Source organism: Vidua macroura, chromosome 1, assembly GCF_024509145.1.
Source record: "Vidua macroura isolate BioBank_ID:100142 chromosome 1, ASM2450914v1, whole genome shotgun sequence".
Lineage (NCBI taxonomy): Eukaryota > Metazoa > Chordata > Aves > Passeriformes > Viduidae > Vidua > Vidua macroura.
This window is the reverse complement of record NC_071571.1, coordinates 65,778,462-65,796,591: the sequence shown is the minus strand read 5'-3', so window position 1 is coordinate 65,796,591 and position 18,130 is coordinate 65,778,462. Positions and strand designations below refer to the sequence as shown.

Below are 18,130 nucleotides of genomic sequence, written 5' to 3'. Positions count from 1 at the left end.
GAAGGACAGAAGCAGGCTCTGCTCAGTGGAGCCAAGCAGCGGGTCAAGAGGCAAGGGGCAGAAGCCGATGCACAGGAAATTCCACCTAAATACGAGGAAAAAAACTACTGCACAAATGACTGCAGATTGGAACATTGTGCCCACAGAGATTGTGGGGTCTCCCTCACTGGAGAAAGTCAGGAACTGGCTGGATGCAATCCCGTGCCATGTGCTTTGGGACGACACTGCTTGAGCGGGAAGGTTGGATCAGCTGACTCACTGTGAACTCTTTCAACCTGAGTCATTCTGTGAAACCCCGCGGGAAGAGGGGAGGCGGCGGTGGAATCACCCGCGGCGAGACCCCGGCACAAACCTCCGCTCTTAGTCCCTCGAGGAGTCCCTGAGCTGCGCCCCGAAGCAGACATTTCCCCCCGCCACGTCCCTTTGCGGGTCGCGGCAGATCCCAGCGAGCGCTTTTCCCGCGCAGCCTGCCCGGCCCGGCCCGGCCCCTCCCCTCCCGCTTCCCTCGGAGCGGGGCCGGTGCGCGTGCGCGGGAGCGGCCGGGCCGTCGGCCCGGCGCCGCTTGTGTGACGCGCCCGCGCGGACTGGTGACGCGGGCGCGGCCCGGGGCGGCCGCCGTGTGGTTGGTCGGCAGGGCAGGGGGGTGCGGCGGCGGCGGCTCGGGCCGCGGGCGGGCGGGCGGGCAGCGCGCGGGGCGCCGCCGCCGGGCGGGAGAGCGCGAGCTAGAAGCGGCGGGCGGAGGGATCGCGGAGGGAACGCGGGGAAGGGAGAGACGCGTGAGAGGGAGAGACGCGCGCGCGCGCGCGCGGGTAGGGGCGGGGCGGAGGCCGCGGAGGAGCCCCCCGCGCGCGCACCAGAGGCCGCGCGCGGCGCGTGGCGGGCGGGAGCGGCGCGGGGGGAGAGAGGCCCGGCCGGGCGCGTCCCCGCGGGGACGGTGACAGCGACAGCGCCGCCGGGCCGCGGCGGAGCACAGCGGCCGCACCAGGGGGAGGAGGACGAGGCCGCCGGCGGCGGCGGGCCGGATCGCATCATGGCCTCGGGTGGCAGCGGCGGCGGTGGCGGCAAGATCCGGACCCGACGGCACCACCTGGGAGCCGCGAAGCCGCCCTACGCGAGGGGCAAGCAGCAGGTGAAGTCGCGGGTCAGCCCCGTGAACCCCTTCCCCTCCTATCCCGCTTCTCCCCCGGCGCTCCCCTCAGCGGCGGCAGGAGGCGCCCCGGAGGCCCGACCCGGCAGAGACGCCTCTTTGCTCCGCCACCCTTCCCCCCCCCCCCCCCCCCCCCCCCCCCCCGCTCTCCATGCAGTCCCACGTGCGCGGCTTCGGGCCGGGGTTTCCCGGTGGAGCGGCCCGTGGGGAGGGAGGAGGGAAGGGTTTCCCGCCGGGGCCATGGGGATTGTGGGATTTCCGGGCGCTCACCCCGCTCCGGCGCCGCCGGGCTGCGGGGGGATTCTCGCCTCCCCTTTGTCTCCTGCCTGTCCCCCGTTAGCAGGAGCAAAGGCGGGAGGAGGAGGAGAAGGCGGCTGGGAAGGGTTAGGTGCGCATTCCCTCTCATCGTGGTCGGAGCGGGCTGGATCTCGCTCCACGGGATGCTCGTTTTGTCTCTGGGCTGCCCGGTTAAATCGTGATTAAAATGATCTTAATTGGGTTATCAAGTTAGAGTTAGTCGTCAGATTTAAGTGCATCGCTTCCAATATTTGCTTTTCTTGACAAATTCCAGGTTGCAAATGAGTCTGTGAGGGTTCTGGGTAGTTAGGCATCTTCCATTGTGGTTTCTTTCTTTCTTTTTTTTTTTTTTTTTTTTTTTTTTTTTTAATTTTTATTTTTTTATAAGATGCTGTCTAAAAAAACCCTTAGGTTTTTTTTTCAGTGTCTTGCCTGTCCCTAAACGTGCTAGTGCAGTGCAAGCAAAATGTAATTCATAAGACATTTGTTCTTTGTGTTGTAGGACAGAATAGATAGATAACAGAAAAAAAGCAGTTTGTAAATTGCATTACAAAGATCCTATGCCATTTAGAGTAGCTGCAGAGAGTAGAAGCGAAGATCCTTCCCAACTCCTGTTGGTCAGAGAATTTCAAGATGCCTGGAGACAGTGCTCTGGAAATGCCTTTCACGTGTATTTGTGAACCTGAAATTGACTGTAAAACCAAAGCGTTTATGTTATTAAATTGGTAATATAAGCCAGGAGATTAAATATTATATGCAAAATTGAGGGCATGTTATGCATTAATTGTTGCTCAATTAGTTCTTATTATTTGGGAAGTACTGTACTTAATCCTTTGTATAACACACTGATCAGCAGCGTTGTCCTTGTAAAGCGGGCAGGGTGACGCTTCATCTAAAGAATCACTGCACTTGCAGAACAAATGTTGAAAGCTCTTACATGAACAACAGAGTAATGTTGAAATTGCAATATCCTGCATGTGGTGATACTGTGTAGATAACTGATAAAACAGATGAATTTAAAATAATTAGGTGAGATGATTTTCTGATTATTCTATTGTCTGTTACCTCTGTGTGTTTTCTAGTCGGTTTATTTAAACAATGGGGCAAAGCAAACATGTGCTTGGGGGGATATCTGTGGGATTCAGCCCAGTGCATGGATGCTGCGAGTCAAATACATCAATCAAATTAACAAGAAATATATTGGGGAAGAAATGGTAAATAGTCAAACAGATAGGTGTCAGATGTGCATTTGTTGTAAGGGATGGCTTTTTAACCCTATGTAGCTTGCTAACCTGCTTTACATAAAAAGATGCGCTCTGGGTAGATAGCTGACTTGAACTGGAATTAATTGATAATTTTATTTTCAATAAAACATCCACTCTGCAGAAAGTATTCTATGGTTTGGTGTTGTCTCTCAGTAATGAGTTTGAGAAGACATGGAAGTGCTCAGTGCAGACTGGACATGATCTCCTGCTCCCCTAACTATTATCAATAAGGAAGCTCATAGAAGTACTGTATTGGAACTAAGTGCTTGAGGTCAAGACTGCAGTCCTGAAAACTCAGTCTCTTATCACCAAGCTCTGAAGGTGCCTAAGCACTGAATGCCATATTGTTCATACCTTTAAAGTTCTTAGGATATCTGATTCTTTTCCACTTGTATGAAAGATGAGTAGCATGATGCCAGGCTTACAACGGGCCTGTTGTGTGTTTTTCTTAAGTTGTTTTGCTTTTTTGATGTTGTTATTTTGTTATAGTCTCCCAGGGAGCTTGGTCAGGTGGGAATTCTCCAGAGGTGCCTAGTGTGCTGCAGAGTCAGTCTTCCATTAAGTGCAGCAACTGCTTTAGAAGACATTTGGAAGTGGAGATGATGCTGGTTTTCAAAGATGATTAGCTAAAGCATTTGTTCAAAATGTGGTAGACCCCGCTTCAGATTTTTTTTTTTTTTTGCCTAGAGGCATCAACCTACATCTTCAACTTTCTGGGCAAATATCCCAGTTGCCAAGCTGTGTGTTGTCTTTGAGTTCTTCTGACTGAAACTGTGTTATTATCCAGAAAAAGAATGCGTGATTCATTGAGTCAGGAAGAGGATGTATAAGAAGATGTTACCTTCCAAGAGTGCAGACATACAGCCTGTAATCCATGATTTCAGAAGTTATTTGTTTTATATATTCTTGGAATAAACATGGAAAGTGCAGAATTTCCTGCCCTTTTCTTCCCAGGTGCCTGATTGAGCCATATTTCATTATATTTGAGTGTGTGTTTTTTTAACTGTGGAGTCTTTTTTTAAACCAGTCTCAGATAGGAGAGATGAACAGATGCTGCTTGGAGGATGTGACTTGCAGCTTGTATTTTCTCTTGGAAGATGGAGCTATGAGTAGATTTCCCCCACTAGTGAAGGAACTAAACCACAGTATTTTCCTTTCTGGGCTACCATCCTGCCTCATAAAAAGTGCACTGTCAGCAGCTGTATTATTAAACCAAGAAAGAAAAAGTAGCAGCACCATGAGGTAAGGACAGTATCCACTAACCACGAGGATTTGAGGTGAGGGAATTACATATCAGAACAAAAAAAAGCCTTTTTGTATCTATTTGGTGGGTGTTCTTGGAGTAGAATTGTCGAGTTCTTCCCATTGACTGTGCTTTCCTAGGGGTAGAGTGTTGACACCTCCACACTGAATGCATTGACTTTGCTCAGCACACTGTTTACTTGGCCATCCCATGCTGAAATATCCTGCCTCCTCCCGCACTTTTTAAGGAGCTTAGACACTTGGGTTAAAATTACAGCTTCTTTGAGAGCTAAGCGCATGCCAAGTGAGGGAGCTGTTGTGTCCAGCATCTGAGTTTCATCTCCCAGATGTGGTCCCAGTGTTTCTAAGTCCTGGTTCGTCCTGGTCATTTGGATAGACTGATGATGGAGATTACCGATGCAGATGTGTTAAACGGGAGGGATGTTTGCATTGCTGGCTTATTAAACGCCTTCTAGAAGAATATTTGTATGTTCCTACTGCTAATTTTATGTTTAGTTTTGGGTTTTCATGTGTGTGCTCATGCTGGTTTAACTTGGAGCAGTGCCATTTCTCATCCAGGTAACAGATTTCAGAGATTTTAAGTGTGACTTTAAGGAGAAGAGAATAAAATTAGTTTTCTTGGTATTTTTTTATTTTGAGAATTAAGCATTCAAATGAAGGAGTCAGAGAACTTTGAATCTCCTGCACTTTTATTTAAACTCATACAGGCAGATATAAGCATGAGAAAAAAACAGTTAGTTGAAAAGTGTTTATAACCTTCCCTTAAACGTCTATATTCATGTTAAGCTTTAGCTTACAGCTGTTTGATATTAGAGATAATGTCTGTAGACTAAAACTTCTGCTGAGGAGTGCTGTTTTCCTTTTTTCCTATGTGTGTATGTGCCAGTGCATATTTATAATATGGATGTCCAAATCCAAAGATGTTTTCCTTGATGAAACCAGGGTAAGTCTGTGCATATATTGTAGGTGGTCTTATGCTGATATAGTTAGGACGTAACCTGACAAAGGGGACCGGAAGGTCACTGGAAGCCACTCTCATAGGCCTGGGTCATGAAACCCCTTTGGATTTGTGTGTTTCACCAAGTCACTTGAGATGTCATGTAAGGTTCTTCCCAGAGGGACTAGCTACAGGACTAAGAACTGAAAACTGTATGCAGCAGTGTCTAAAGTATTGCATTGTCGCTTGCTGCTGTCTTGAAGGTAGGCCTTGCTTGGCAGGCAGTGGGCAGAAGGGATCTTAAAAACCACAAGGTTTATTTTGTCAGGAAAATTTGAAACTTTGATGCTTAAGAGTTCTGAGAGTATCATATTGAGCAATGTAACCTAGGTAATGTTTCATAGGCCATAAACAGGAAAATACTAATTAGGAAAATCTTTATTAAGAATATCCATACAGACCTATACAAATGCAATTGTATTAACTCCAGTCAACAGGATTGCACCTTGAAGCACACTTTAATGTGGTTGTATCTGTATGCAATTCTGCCTGATTTGGTTTAATAGTAAGCTAGCACACTGAGCTAAAACAAATAGATTTGAAGAAATGTTTAATATGTATTTAAAGATTCATTTTAAAAGATGGGCTCATAGTAAACATCAGAAGTTTTGTCTTTGTCCCAGCAATATGATACTGGCAAAATAGGTGTTTAAATTTGGCACTTGGCTTTCTACTGCTACTGTAAACAAAAATGTATCCTCATTGGGAAGAACTTAAAAAACTGAGATATTGACAGTTGTCTCTCCTTTAGACTAGCAGTACTGTACGCTTGTACAAATTGTAGATGATGATTACTATAGCATTTCATTAATATTCTAGGGTTTGTTTCAAAGTGTTGTGACAGTCTTGGAGACTGTGAAGTATTAAGGACAAACAGTATTAGTAGGTTGTATCTTAGGAGAAGAAAAAAGCAGATGAAATAATTGACTGTGTTAGCTGGGACACTGCAAATTGTCTTTGGTTGCTGGCAGCACATCACTTCCTCTGAGTTATTTATTCCTTCAGTCAGTAATTAGAACCAGTTCTTCCTCCCCTGCCATGGACAAACTGAGCTGCTGCTGATTCTAACAACTTGGCAGGACAGAGTTCAGAATCTCTTTTGTGTGCCCAAAAATGTTTGAGCAAAAGTATTCCAGGTTGGTGCAGGTGGTGGGCTGCCATAGCATCATTTAATGAACTCATAATACACTGGGATGACTGGATCAGTGGACGTGGGGCAAACGGTGGATGTTGTTTACCTGGACTTGAGCAATGCCCGCAGCATGGTCTCCCATGTGATTCCTGTTGTCCGCTTGGTGAAATACAGACTTGTCAGGTGGTCCATAAAGTGATTGGAAAATGAGCAGGACCATGGACCTCAAAGGGTTGTGACCAGCAGTACAAAGATCCAGTGGCAGCCAATTGCTAATAGAGCTCTCAGAGGTTGATTTTGAGGCTGATGCTGTTCCATGTCTTTATTAACCATCCAGGTTATGGATGAAGGAATGGCATGGATCCTCAGCAGTTTCCTAGATAATACCAAACCCTTGGGAACTTCAGACCTGTTGTATAATGAAGAATAGGGCTGCCATTGAGGGAACTTGGCAGAAGTGGGCTGCCAAGAATCTTGTGAGTTTTAATAAAGGCAAATGTGAAGTCCTTCATGTGGAGCAAAACAACCCCACCTACCTGCTGGACAACAAGTTGAACGTGAGTCCGCAGCGTGCTCTTGAGGTAAAGAAGGCCAGCTGGATACTGGGAGGTATTAGTAAGTGTGTGGGAAGGATGTTAAGAGAGTTGTTTTTTCCCCTGCATGCAGCACTTCTAGGACTGCATCTGGACTGTTGTGTCTAGTTTTGTCCTCTCCAGTTTAAGCAAAGACAAGGAAAACATAGGAATGAGTCTGGTTGAGAGACACCAAAGTAATGACGGTTTTGAGAACTGGGTGCGTTCAGATTAAAAGCAGCAAATACCTAATAAGATTATAGAGAAAGTGTAGCAAGGCTCTTCTAGGAGATTCATAGGAGATTCATGTATACAAAGGGACAGTGGACTCAAGATGCCAAAATGGAAATTTTGATTTCATAATAGGAATTTTTTTTAACTGTAAGGCTAGCTAGCATGTTGGAAGAACTGCCCAGAGAGGCCTCGAAACCCAGGTGGACTCAGCTGTGGATGACCTGCTGGTTTTGGCCATTCTCTGAGGAGGAGGTTGTAGTAGTAGGTGATCTCTAGGGTGTCATGCAGCCTCTATGTGTGTGTGATTCTGACAGAGCTGCTGCAGCTGCACCACAGAGCGCACACAGGCATGGTTTCAGTGTAAATGACACTGTTACTCTAGGTTGGTAGTCCTTTTGCTGGTTCATCCTGTAGTTCTGTCTTCAGGGTTGTGCTGTCTCTTGCAGAAGGAAATAATGCCTCCATCTCACTGTTGAAGTTTTTCCAGAGTAAATTGCGAGCTTGCCCTCAGAAAGAGAGTAACTAAGAGGCTTTTTTCTAGGGTTGCTGTTTTGCAGACCAATTTTAAAAAATGTCTTCTGTCTTTTTAGTGGTAGGTCATGTGATACGCTTTTCCATTTTTCTGCTATTAAGTTGTAAAAATCTCGTGGGTTTTTTTTTGCTTTTTCATGTTCTGTGTAATCAATTCAATATTTATTGTACTGCACTTGCTTGGTGCAACCCCAGTATCGATGCAAGCTGGGGCATGAGTAGATGGAGAGCAGTTCTGCCAAGGACTTGGGGTTGCTGATGGATGAGAGGCTGTGTGTGAGTTGGCAATGTGTGCTTCCAGAAAGCCAAACATATCCTGGGCTGCACCCAAAGCAAGTGTGGCCAGCAGGCTGAGGGACGGGATTCTGATATTCCACTCCTCTCTGGTGAGGCCCCACCTGGAGTATTGCATCCAGCTCTGGGGTCCTCAGCACAGGAAGGACATGGACCTGTTGGAGTGAGGCCAGAGATGGGCCTCAAGAATTGTCAGGGAGCAGGAGAACCTCTCCTGTGAAGACAGGCTGAGAGAGTTAGGGCTCTTTAGCCTGGAGAAGAGAAGGTTCTGGGAAGACTTTATGAACACCTTTGAGAACCTAAAGGGGACTTAGACTCCTTTAAGTGAAGGAAGGTTGATTCACCCTGGATGTAAGGAAGAATTTTTAAAAAAGATGATGATGATACATTATAACAGGTTGCCCAGAGGGGCGTTTGAAGCTCTGTCCCTGGGAGCATTCAAGGTCAGGTTAGATGGGGCTCTGAGCAACCTGATCTAGTTGAAGATGCCTCTGCTCATTGCAGGCAAGTTTGGACTAGATGACCTCTAAAGGTCCCTTCCAATCCAAAAGATTCTATGAATCAATGCATGTTGCACTTAAGTACAGGATCTTTGGGTGGGTTTGACTTGAGACTACTGTGGTTTTTTCAACTAAACATGAGTTCATCTTTACATTCCCATTTGCTGGGATGAAATGTGTGTGGTAACACAGATATACCAGCAATGCATTGAGTCCTACAGCTGTGAATAGCACATACACAATTTGCAAATACGTGAGCCAGTACGAAATGTTCTTTCTCCTTACTGAGGCTATTTAATGTTTTCTTGATGGTTCTACTCTTGGAAGAAGTTGTGTGAGAGTGTCTTGGGGAGCTGGCTGACTTTGCTTTTAGTTATGGTTGTATTTTGAATCAAATGTTTTTGAAGTAGATATGTCTCAAGACTCTTTCCCCTATTAGAGCTCAAGGCCTGGTGACTTCCAAGACTGAAGTAAATCAAGCAAAGATATAAACTGTTCAGTTGTCATTTTCTTTGAGACTGAATTACAGTGAGACACTGAAATATTTACAGTAATGAGATATTAAATTGGTGAGACTGTAATACAGGTGCATTTGTAATTAAAATTATCCTAAGGAAAATAGATAAAAACAAGGCTTAAACTAGTTTAAATGCAGCTGTGTTCAGGAATTGCTGTGGTGCAACCAGATACATATTAAATTTATAACAGTGCATGTTTTTCTAATGTCAGCCCTCAATATTTGTTACTAACTTACTTTACAGAGATGTAGGATATTTACATATTTGTAGATTATTTTTTAGTGACGTTCTGTCACTAAAAAAATAATCTCTATGTGCAATGGCAATTTTTCATGTTGCTGGTAAGTGTCTGAAGATACTGGTTATATGTTTAAAATGAGATGCTCTTGGTTCTGTCAGTTGCAGTGTGATGAAAAAATATGTCCAGAAAGACACTGCTGTCTCTCACAACTGAAGATTACTGCCCTGCAGCAGAGCTGAGGCTACCTGGGCTTTACAGTTTCAGAATATTGCCTTAAAATGTCAAAGAATGTAATAATACCCCTCACTGCTCTAGCTAAAGCAACTGTGTCCAAGGGCCATTGCTTTAGTTTCTCTTAAGCACCAATTCTTACATTTTAGAATCTAGTCAGGAAGTGTATGCACCAGGGTTAGATGTGTCCAGTTTAAAGTAATTGCAGGTTATGCTATTTAGATGAATTGTGAGGCTTAACTTTTGTGTATGGTACTTAAAATGTAGGAAGGCTTTGAGTTTTGCTGAAGTACCAAATTATCACAGCAAGTAACTAAATTTGATTATTTGGTTACTCAATTTTAATTTACCTGTTAAAATCTGTGAATTAGATAGCCTACTGAAAGTGCAACAGGATTGGCTGTAGATTTTGCGAAATGACTGGAATGTGGTATTGTCAGCTCAGTTTATGGATCAACATGGACAGAAAAGATAATTCAGAGGGAGAATGTGAAAATTTTGCTGGTTTTTGCTAATACTGTGTTATATTTAAAAATTTAAACTGTGTTTTCCAAAATGTCAGGAGTGAGATTTTGTAGCTTAGTTTTGTGAAATATGCTTCAAACCTTTGAGCCTTATACTCACTAGGAAGAACTGGACACAGGGATGGACATCTGCAAGCTACGAGTTGACCTCAGATGGCATTTAACTGTTGCTTCAGGAGTTGTTGCAGAATTTGGGCTGCCCGATTTTGTTTTAAATACATAGCGTGTCTTCACCATTATGTGCCACAGTGTGATGATACTATGTTTTGTTTGTGAGTGCTTTCAGGCAAAATGACATTGAAAATATTTAATTCTTTGGTGGGAGCGTTGTACATTGTAGCAGGTAGCAAATTTGTAGTGTAGGGTATGATGCGTTGATAGCCCTTGTATGCATGAACTCCTTGGCTGTAAATGCAGGGAAGAGGAAGACTTTGCCATTATCAGTTATGTTTGGTGATGTTGAAATACTGTAATGAATTGGATCTTAATATGTATAGAATACCTATAAATAAGATAAACAATTTTATGTGTAAATAATGTATTTTAATCCTAAATATAAAATATGTGTTATACTTTGCGAAATCTGATAACTTGTGATAATGAACTTGTAAAGACCAGCTGTTGCCATGGGAAATGTACTTCTTGATCTTTCTGGTTTAAAACTTCATGTCCATGTGGTTATGTCAGAAATAAAAGTAGTAAGTTTAGACTATAGGGTTTCCTTTTAGGAAAGATATTCTGAGCAGCATTTCAACTGATATAATTCTAGATACTGTTTATGAAACTTACCTGGAGACGCACTGTCACAGCTGAGTTGCAGCAGTCTTCAATTAAAAAATACTAACTACTTGGAGTTCCTTCTTAAATTGGGAAAGAACAAACTTTAAAACTGCTTGTAAAGTTGTAAGGGAAAATAGTCTCATGAATCTTAAACTTTTTGGTTTTGCTGCTGATAGATTTCCATTTCAAAGTGTGGTACTGAATGTAATTTACAATGCCCATTGCTGATCGCTGCTGAGGGTTAGCTAGTGCCTGTGTAGTGTTTTCTAAAAGGAAAAAAGAAAGGTACCTTGTACTTTGTGGTGTGTTTTGTAATGTTGTCACTGTGTTAACTGAAGGTGTGGACAAAACTTCAGATAAAACCATTTGGTGTCACAAGGATTTAACCTAGTGTGTTAGGCACTGATTTATCTCTCAGAGCACATACAGGTGTTTTGCTCTCAGCTGTAAGTGATAATAATATATACAGATGTGCAAACAGTGCCAGAAAATACCTGAATTTCCCTGGAATGTTTATTCTAAAGCTAACTCGACTAAGGAAAATAAGGCTCACTTAAGCAATAAGAAAGTAATACACTGGCATCTGGTAATAGAATCCCTTCTTCAAGACTTTCAGGAATAAATCTAAACTAGTCCACTTGCCTTAAATAAAATTGTTGTTTTTCAAGTGTTACATAATTAATAACATTCCTGAAACGTACTGTTCATATTAAGTCGTAAGTTTTATTGTCTTTTTTCTAAATGAAATATCAAACTCTGCTGTCCTACATCCAAACTGAAGTCACTCCGTGAATAGCAAAAGCAGAGTTAGTCTAATCCAGTCTAAGTCTGCTGCTGCAAGAGACAATCATGTTATGTTTCCATTTCTATTCATGCTGTTGCATGAGCATCAATGCAGGCACATGGTAAACTGCACCAGCAACCTGATGCCCCTGAGGGGTAGTCCTCACTGTCATAGTCTATAGACAGATTTTTGGTTGGATCTATTTAATAGAGCCTTGCTACAGTTCGTCATTTGCTTGCTTATATGTGCTAGTGGTAGCACAAGGGAAAGGTGAAGTGAAGAGGAGAATGGGACAGTGTTTTTAATGACAATACAGACACAGGATGATTGAAAGAAGGGAGAAGTTTTATTTCCTGTTCCTCTGGTTCTGGCTGTCTGATCGTGCTTTTTCTCAATCCAGTTCTGGTGCACTGAGCCAGTTTAACTCATTGGCCCAGCAGAGAAACATGTACTTTTTGCCAGATTAATGAGTTCAGCTAGTATGGAAAGAAGTAGCCTGCTATGTGCCAGAGCTGGCATGAGCTAACTGTGGGGGGTGGAGGGCAAGAAAATTCCTTTTTGGTGTTTGGCATTGGTTAGATTGATCTGCTCTCAGTGAGCTTCACTGTTAGGGGCAAGTTTTCTTTTTGAGGACTTACCAATTCATATGTTCTAATAACTTTTAACTTTGAAATTTGAAACAAAGAAGTCTCTGAGAGGCAAGAATTTGATGCTTTTCAGAGGTGTGTGTGCAGTGAAGTGGAAATCAGCTGTTTTATCTAGTTGTGTATTTTGCATCTCTGACAAATTCCTGTAAGTGTATGACTGTTATATAATTTTTATACAGTTTTTTCATCCTTAAACCTCCTTGACTGAAATCAGCTCAGTTACAAAACAGATGTTTTCGAATAATGTGTCACTACTGAGTGCTCCTGCCAGTACTTTCCTCACCCTTTGCTGTGTGAAAGACCCTTACAAGCTGGAACAACTATCTTATTCTGTAAATATTTTTGGCCAAGAAATATATTTTTGGCCAGCTATTGCGTGCTTTTAAGTTTGGAATTCAAACTGTGACCACAAACTACTGATTTTTCTTTCTTTATCTAAATCCTTTGAAGAAATGGTATTTTAAAGTAGTAAATTATGACACCTGTTTGTTAACTCTGTCTACATATCTTTTGTTTAGTGTTGCAGCCAGCATGGGTTTATAAAGGCAGATCTGCTTGACCAGTCTGATCTCCTGTGATAGAGTTACCCACTTGGTGGATGAGGGAAAGGCTCTGGATGTTGGATGTCATCTATCTAGAATTTAGTAAAGCCTTTGACACCATTTCCCATGGCATTCTCCTGGCTTCCCGTGGTGTGAATGGGTGTGATCTTTGCTGAGTAAAAAACTGTGTGGATGGCCAGGCCCAGAGCGTGGTGGTGAATGGGGTTGCATCCAGCTGGTGACCAGACACAAATGGTGATTGCCAGGGCTCAATATTGGGGCCAGTCCTTTTTAGCATCTTCATCAATGACCAGGACAAGGGGATCAATTGCACCCTAAGCCAGTTTGCAGATGACACCAAGTTGGGCAGGAGTGTTGATCAACTGGAGGACAGGAATGTTCTGGACAGGGAGTTGGGAAGGCTGGGTAGATGAGCTGAGGCCAGTTGTATGAGGTTCAGTAAGATGAAGTGCCCAGCCCTGAATTTGGGTCACAGCAACCCTCTGTAATGCTACTGCCTGGGGTAAGGGTGGCTGGAAAGCTGCATGGCGAAAAGGACCTGGTGGTGCTGGACAGCAGCGGCTGAACAGCAGCCAGCAGTGTCCAGGTGGCAAAGAACGCCAGTGGCATCCTGCCCTCTATTAGCAATAGTGTGGCCAGCAGGACCAGGGCAATGATTGTCCCCCTGTACTCAGCACTAGTGAGGCCACATCTGCAACCCTCTGTTCAGATTTGGGCCACTCTCTACAAGGAAGACACTGAGGGGCTAGAGCATGTCCAGAGAAGGGCAGTTGGAGCTGGCACTTGAGAACATGGTTTAATGGTGAACATGATGGTAGTGCTGCAATTAACAGTTGGACTTGAAGATCTTAAAGATGTTTTCAAACTTAATGATTCCATGACCTTATGAGAACATGAGAAGGGCTTTGGACCTTCCAAGGAAGGATTTGAGTCTTCAACACAGAGCTTTGGGCCCTGGAAATGGGCTTTTGGAGATGAGTAGGAGGGTCTGAACCCTGAGGTTGGATTTTCTTCGGTTTTGTGCCCTCAAATGATGCTTCAATACTTTGAGATGAGGCTCTGCTCGCTAGAAATGGGTTTTTGGAGGCTTTGAGCCCATTAGATAAAAGGCTGAATCCTAAATAGGAGGCTTTGGAAGCTAGGGTTTGGGCCTGGAGATCTGCCTTTGTATTCTATAAAGAGTTTGAATTCTACAAATGAGGCTTTGGGCCTTACAAATCAGACTTGGAGCCTTCAAAATAATGCTTGTGGCCCTTCAGATGAGTCTTGGGACCTAAGGAGCAGGGCTTGAAACTCAGTAATAAGTGTTCCTGCCCAAACAAGGATGGTTTGGACTCTTGGGTAACAGTTGGACACAATGATCTAAGAGGTCTTTTCCAGCCTTAATAGTTCAGTGATTCCATGATGTCAAGTCAATATGACTTGGAGTAGCTGTTACTGTAGTTACTGTTGCTATGATGTTTGTATACATAGACTTAGATAGACTTAGCAGAGCTGCAGACACTTGAGATGATGCACAGATTTTGAAAAACTCTTGTAAATACCTATTCATAAGCTACTGGGTCTTTCTGGTGGAATTTAATTTTGTTAAGCTTTCCTGCTGAAATTTTTTGGGATGAGTGTATTTGAAGTGATAGCAGTTGATACTGACAGCAGTTCAAACCTCTGAAATCAGTCAGTTAAGGAGTTAAATATGTTCACTGAATAAAACAGACAGCAGTCACACAGTTGGGATTGCCCCTCTGAGTCTTTTGCCCTTCCATGATACTAAGTTTGGTATCTGTGTGGCCTGTACCATATCCCCTGCTCCCAACCTGAGACTGGGAACTAGAACAGTTTTTGTGCAGTAGCATGTTCAGAATAGCTGTACTGAATGAAGGTGTTCTGGAAGAGGCTGGTTCATATTTGTGTCAGGAGAAGATTGGGATCTGAGCAGTTTGCTGGAGAATAAGCCTGCTAGAGTTCTCTGTTGCTGTGTCTTTTGTATTTCATATCTGAAGATCTGTTGGCATCAATGAGATGTGTACTATCCATGTCAGCCTTCTAGAAGGATTAATGATTCCTCTCTGAGGAGATGGGATGGACAGAGTGGAGAGCTGGTGACACAGAAGTGGTAGAGGGGGAGTGTTCTAACGCTGACAGGGTTGGCTTATTTGCATATGCAGAGAGAGGGAAAGAGTGTTTAAATGCATGTGCTGAAGTTGAAGAATAAGGAAACTGCAAGTTAGGGTAAGATTAAAATGCCAGCTTTAAAGACAGTGTAAGGCATGACATTTTTGCTGAATTGTTCTGGCAGGAATAAGCAGTATGCATGTTCAAATGTCAGTGGTACCTTAACTGCCTGATTTGATCAGGAATCCAGCCACAGAGCTTTATTGATTGGCTTTTAGCTCTGATGGGCCGATAAGAGATGATGGAAGGAATTCTGGTGGTTTTTTTGGTGTGTCATCTGTGTGTATTTGAATAGGCATACCTGGGGAATGTGGAATACTTTTAGGGGGAAGGTGTTTTTTTAATGGGATCTGTTTTTGATGATGGCTCATTCATAATGCCTGCATAGTTCTTTCGCAGTGCCTTTAATATATTTTGCTGATAGAAAATGTAGGTGCCTTTACACGTATTTTGCTTTCTCTTGCTTTGTCACTAAGCCAGCATTATTCTGTAGTATAAAACTATGCTCCTTGTCTGTTACTGTGCCTAAGCCAGATGGAACAGGCCATTAGTTCTTGGTGCGGTACAGCTGTGCTGAGTTCCAGCTCATGGGTAGGTTTGGGATGTTACCCTGTGTTACCCAGCTTGGAATGCTGATTATGTGGAGAATGGCAAGGCTGCCATTGGCACAAAAGGGTCAAACCAGTCTGGTGTCAGATCTGGATGCTAAAACGTCATCTTAGTTAATTACTAGTCTAGCTACATTCTCCAGTTTCTCATTAGGATTACTAATGATTGGGTGTTTACTCTTCTGGATGCCTATGACTTCTTCCATCTTGAGTCTCAGGTAGCTTTCAGTCCTGGGAGGATTTCCTCAGCAAGAGAATCGTACTGGCTCCTGTTTTATGGCCAGTAATGTCTTACCCTCTAATGGAGATATCCTCTAGCAGTATTGAATATAGTAATGCCTAGCTTTTTGGAAAGGGCAATTGCCTTGGATGCAGTTTGTGTCCTGTCATTTGCTTATTTTGGCAAATTTTGATTCCTCTGAGTTCCTGATATGCTTTTATTCATAGCGCCAAAATATTTACTCCCCAAAGGGGAATAGTGAAAGGTGACAAGTAAAGGTGAAAATGAGGGGCTGGGAACAGAGTACAGACTGCCTCTTTGCTGATGCCAGGCACTGAACTGCTTGTGAGCTATGGTGTTGCACAGTTTTTGATGTTGGAAAGCTGAGGCTTAGTATTTATGTAGAATAGCAGCAACACCCTAAGCATGGCATATTAGTGTGCATTTTAGTGTGGTAATTGTGATAGATGTGTTTATCATGTGATAATTCTAGTTCAAGCTGTCCCAGGTTAGTAGTTATTCTGTCTTTGTGCAAGTAAAAGATTTAATTACAGATCATTAAGAAAAATGTCAAATTGTAAATTAAGATGACTTTCTTTCTGTGAAAAGATTTTTGTTTTCTACCTTCTTTTTCTTCTCTTTGCCAGACCCCCTCCTAACTCCAGATTCAAGGGTGTCCTGTAAGTTGGTGTTTGTGTTACCGTGTAAGAAAATGACAGATATGGGATTTTTCTTCCATGTGTGCTGAATTTTTAAAGGTTGAATACAGCAGGGTTCTTGTTTCAGAGTTGTTTACTAGACCAACTACTACATGTTCAAAGAATATTCTCAATTCTCTACACATGAATTTTTAGAAAATTTTGTTGCCTAAACCCAGAAAAATAACAAAGTACCTTGATGTATGTGTTAGCAACTGGCATTGAAGTTCAATAAAAGTCTTTTTTACGCTCTTGTTGCTTTTCAGTTTCCAAAGTGTTGAAATAGTGGAGGTAGCTTCGGCGCTTTCTTCAACTTGTGGAGGTTAGCAGCTGGTTCTGTGGCTGCAGCCAGTGTTAGAGGGGGAGCTCCATGTTGCAAGCATTCTGCTGCACAGGGTTGAGATTTGACAAGAAGGCATGTTATGATGGGGAACAAGTGACTGCCTAAAAATGTTAAATAAATACTTCTTACTAGAATGTAAGCATTACAAATAATTGCTAAATGTCAAAATGGAAATAGCTTTTATGTATTCAGTAACTGCCAAATATTAAGGTTTGTAGATACAAAATTTTAACATACCATTAAGTGAAATTTTATCAAATTGAATCTATTCAAGAGTCCTGTAGTGAGGAGTCTGTTGTTCAACTGTAGCTGTTTCTTCCGAGATTCTTTCAGAATCCCTTCACTATTCAGAGCATAATAGTGGGGTTTTTGGTGCACATTGTTCCTGCAGTTCAGCATTAGAAAAAGAAATATTTAAGTTCACTGATTTTAGTAACTATTACTGCTCATCACTATTGCTGTAGATAATTGCTGGGCTTCTGGGTTTGATGATTTTTCAAGTGAAGGTGTTAGAAGGAAAAGTCCTCAAAACAAAGTGCATACATCAGGAGTTATTTAGAAATTTAATTTCTTGATGACCTTGTGACTTGACAAGCTTTTGGTGAGCTTCAGCTGTAGTTTCAGAATGTGGAAGTTTTGCCAAGGTCAGTGGGAAGTGCAGAAACTGATGGGTTAGTAGTAAATCAGTGTTAATTGTATTTTTGTTATGCATGTTCCAGAAGTATTGGAATTCTTTATGAAGGATCCACCACCCTCTTATCTTACTCATCTGAATATTGCTATCTAATGTCTGTCTTGGAGGTCTGTGCAAGGTTGCATCCCAGAGTATGCTGCTGACTGTGTTCATATATTTTTCTTTCAAGCTGGGACTCCTTAGCAGAGTGACCGAATCAGTGAAAAACATTGTACCAGGATGGTTGCAGAAGTATTTCAATAAAAGGGAAGATAAATGTGTAGATATGAATGAATCTGCAAGCGAGGAAGAGAATCCAGTAAACTATCACCATGATTATGCAAATGAAGATGCCATGGTAATTGATGGGAGAGTCACGCCTGAATCAGCAAGAATTAATTTGGAAGGTATGTGAAATATCATTTAGTATTCTGACCATCTGTATTTATTCACAGATTTCTAGTTTTGAATCTATATTTCTAGGGGAGACTGGAAGGAGCGTGTGGACAGAAAAAAAGCAAACAGCAAAAAACCCTGCAACACCCAAACCAAAATGACCAACCTGCCAAAAACCCCAACACAAAATAACCCCACACATAGGAAAATCAAAGGAAAAATCCTCAGTAACTCAGTTTTTAGAACTGCCTTAGCTTCAAAGTTTAAACATACTGGAAGTTCACTTAGAGCCCTTGGAAGTCATGAGTTAACTTCAGGTACTCAAGTAGCCAAGTGCAAAATACTGCTAGCATTCATTTGCAAGTGTGTGGGTTACATGTTCTTTTTAAAGGGTCTGGGATGAAAGTTTATCTAATTGCTTAAGGTAGTAGAAACATTAATTTGTTTTGTTGTCCTCAAAACAAAAGACCAGATCCTAGAATGCCAGAGGAAAATTCCTT

The 18,130-nt window shown here is 42.7% G+C and overlaps 1 protein-coding gene across 1 annotated transcript in view; it reads left to right on the top strand.

Annotated features, from left to right (window-relative positions):
* The first annotated feature begins 922 nt into the window (after window positions 1-922).
* The window catches only part of NUP153 (nucleoporin 153), a 44,553-nt gene continuing 27,345 nt past the window's right edge, over window positions 923-18,130 (top strand). The window contains exons 1-2 of the mRNA XM_053974264.1: window positions 923-1,129; window positions 17,425-17,641. Of these exons, the coding sequence (XP_053830239.1) occupies window positions 1,031-1,129; window positions 17,425-17,641 (316 nt within the window). The 5' untranslated portion in view covers window positions 923-1,030. The remainder of the gene's footprint in view (window positions 1,130-17,424; window positions 17,642-18,130) is intronic.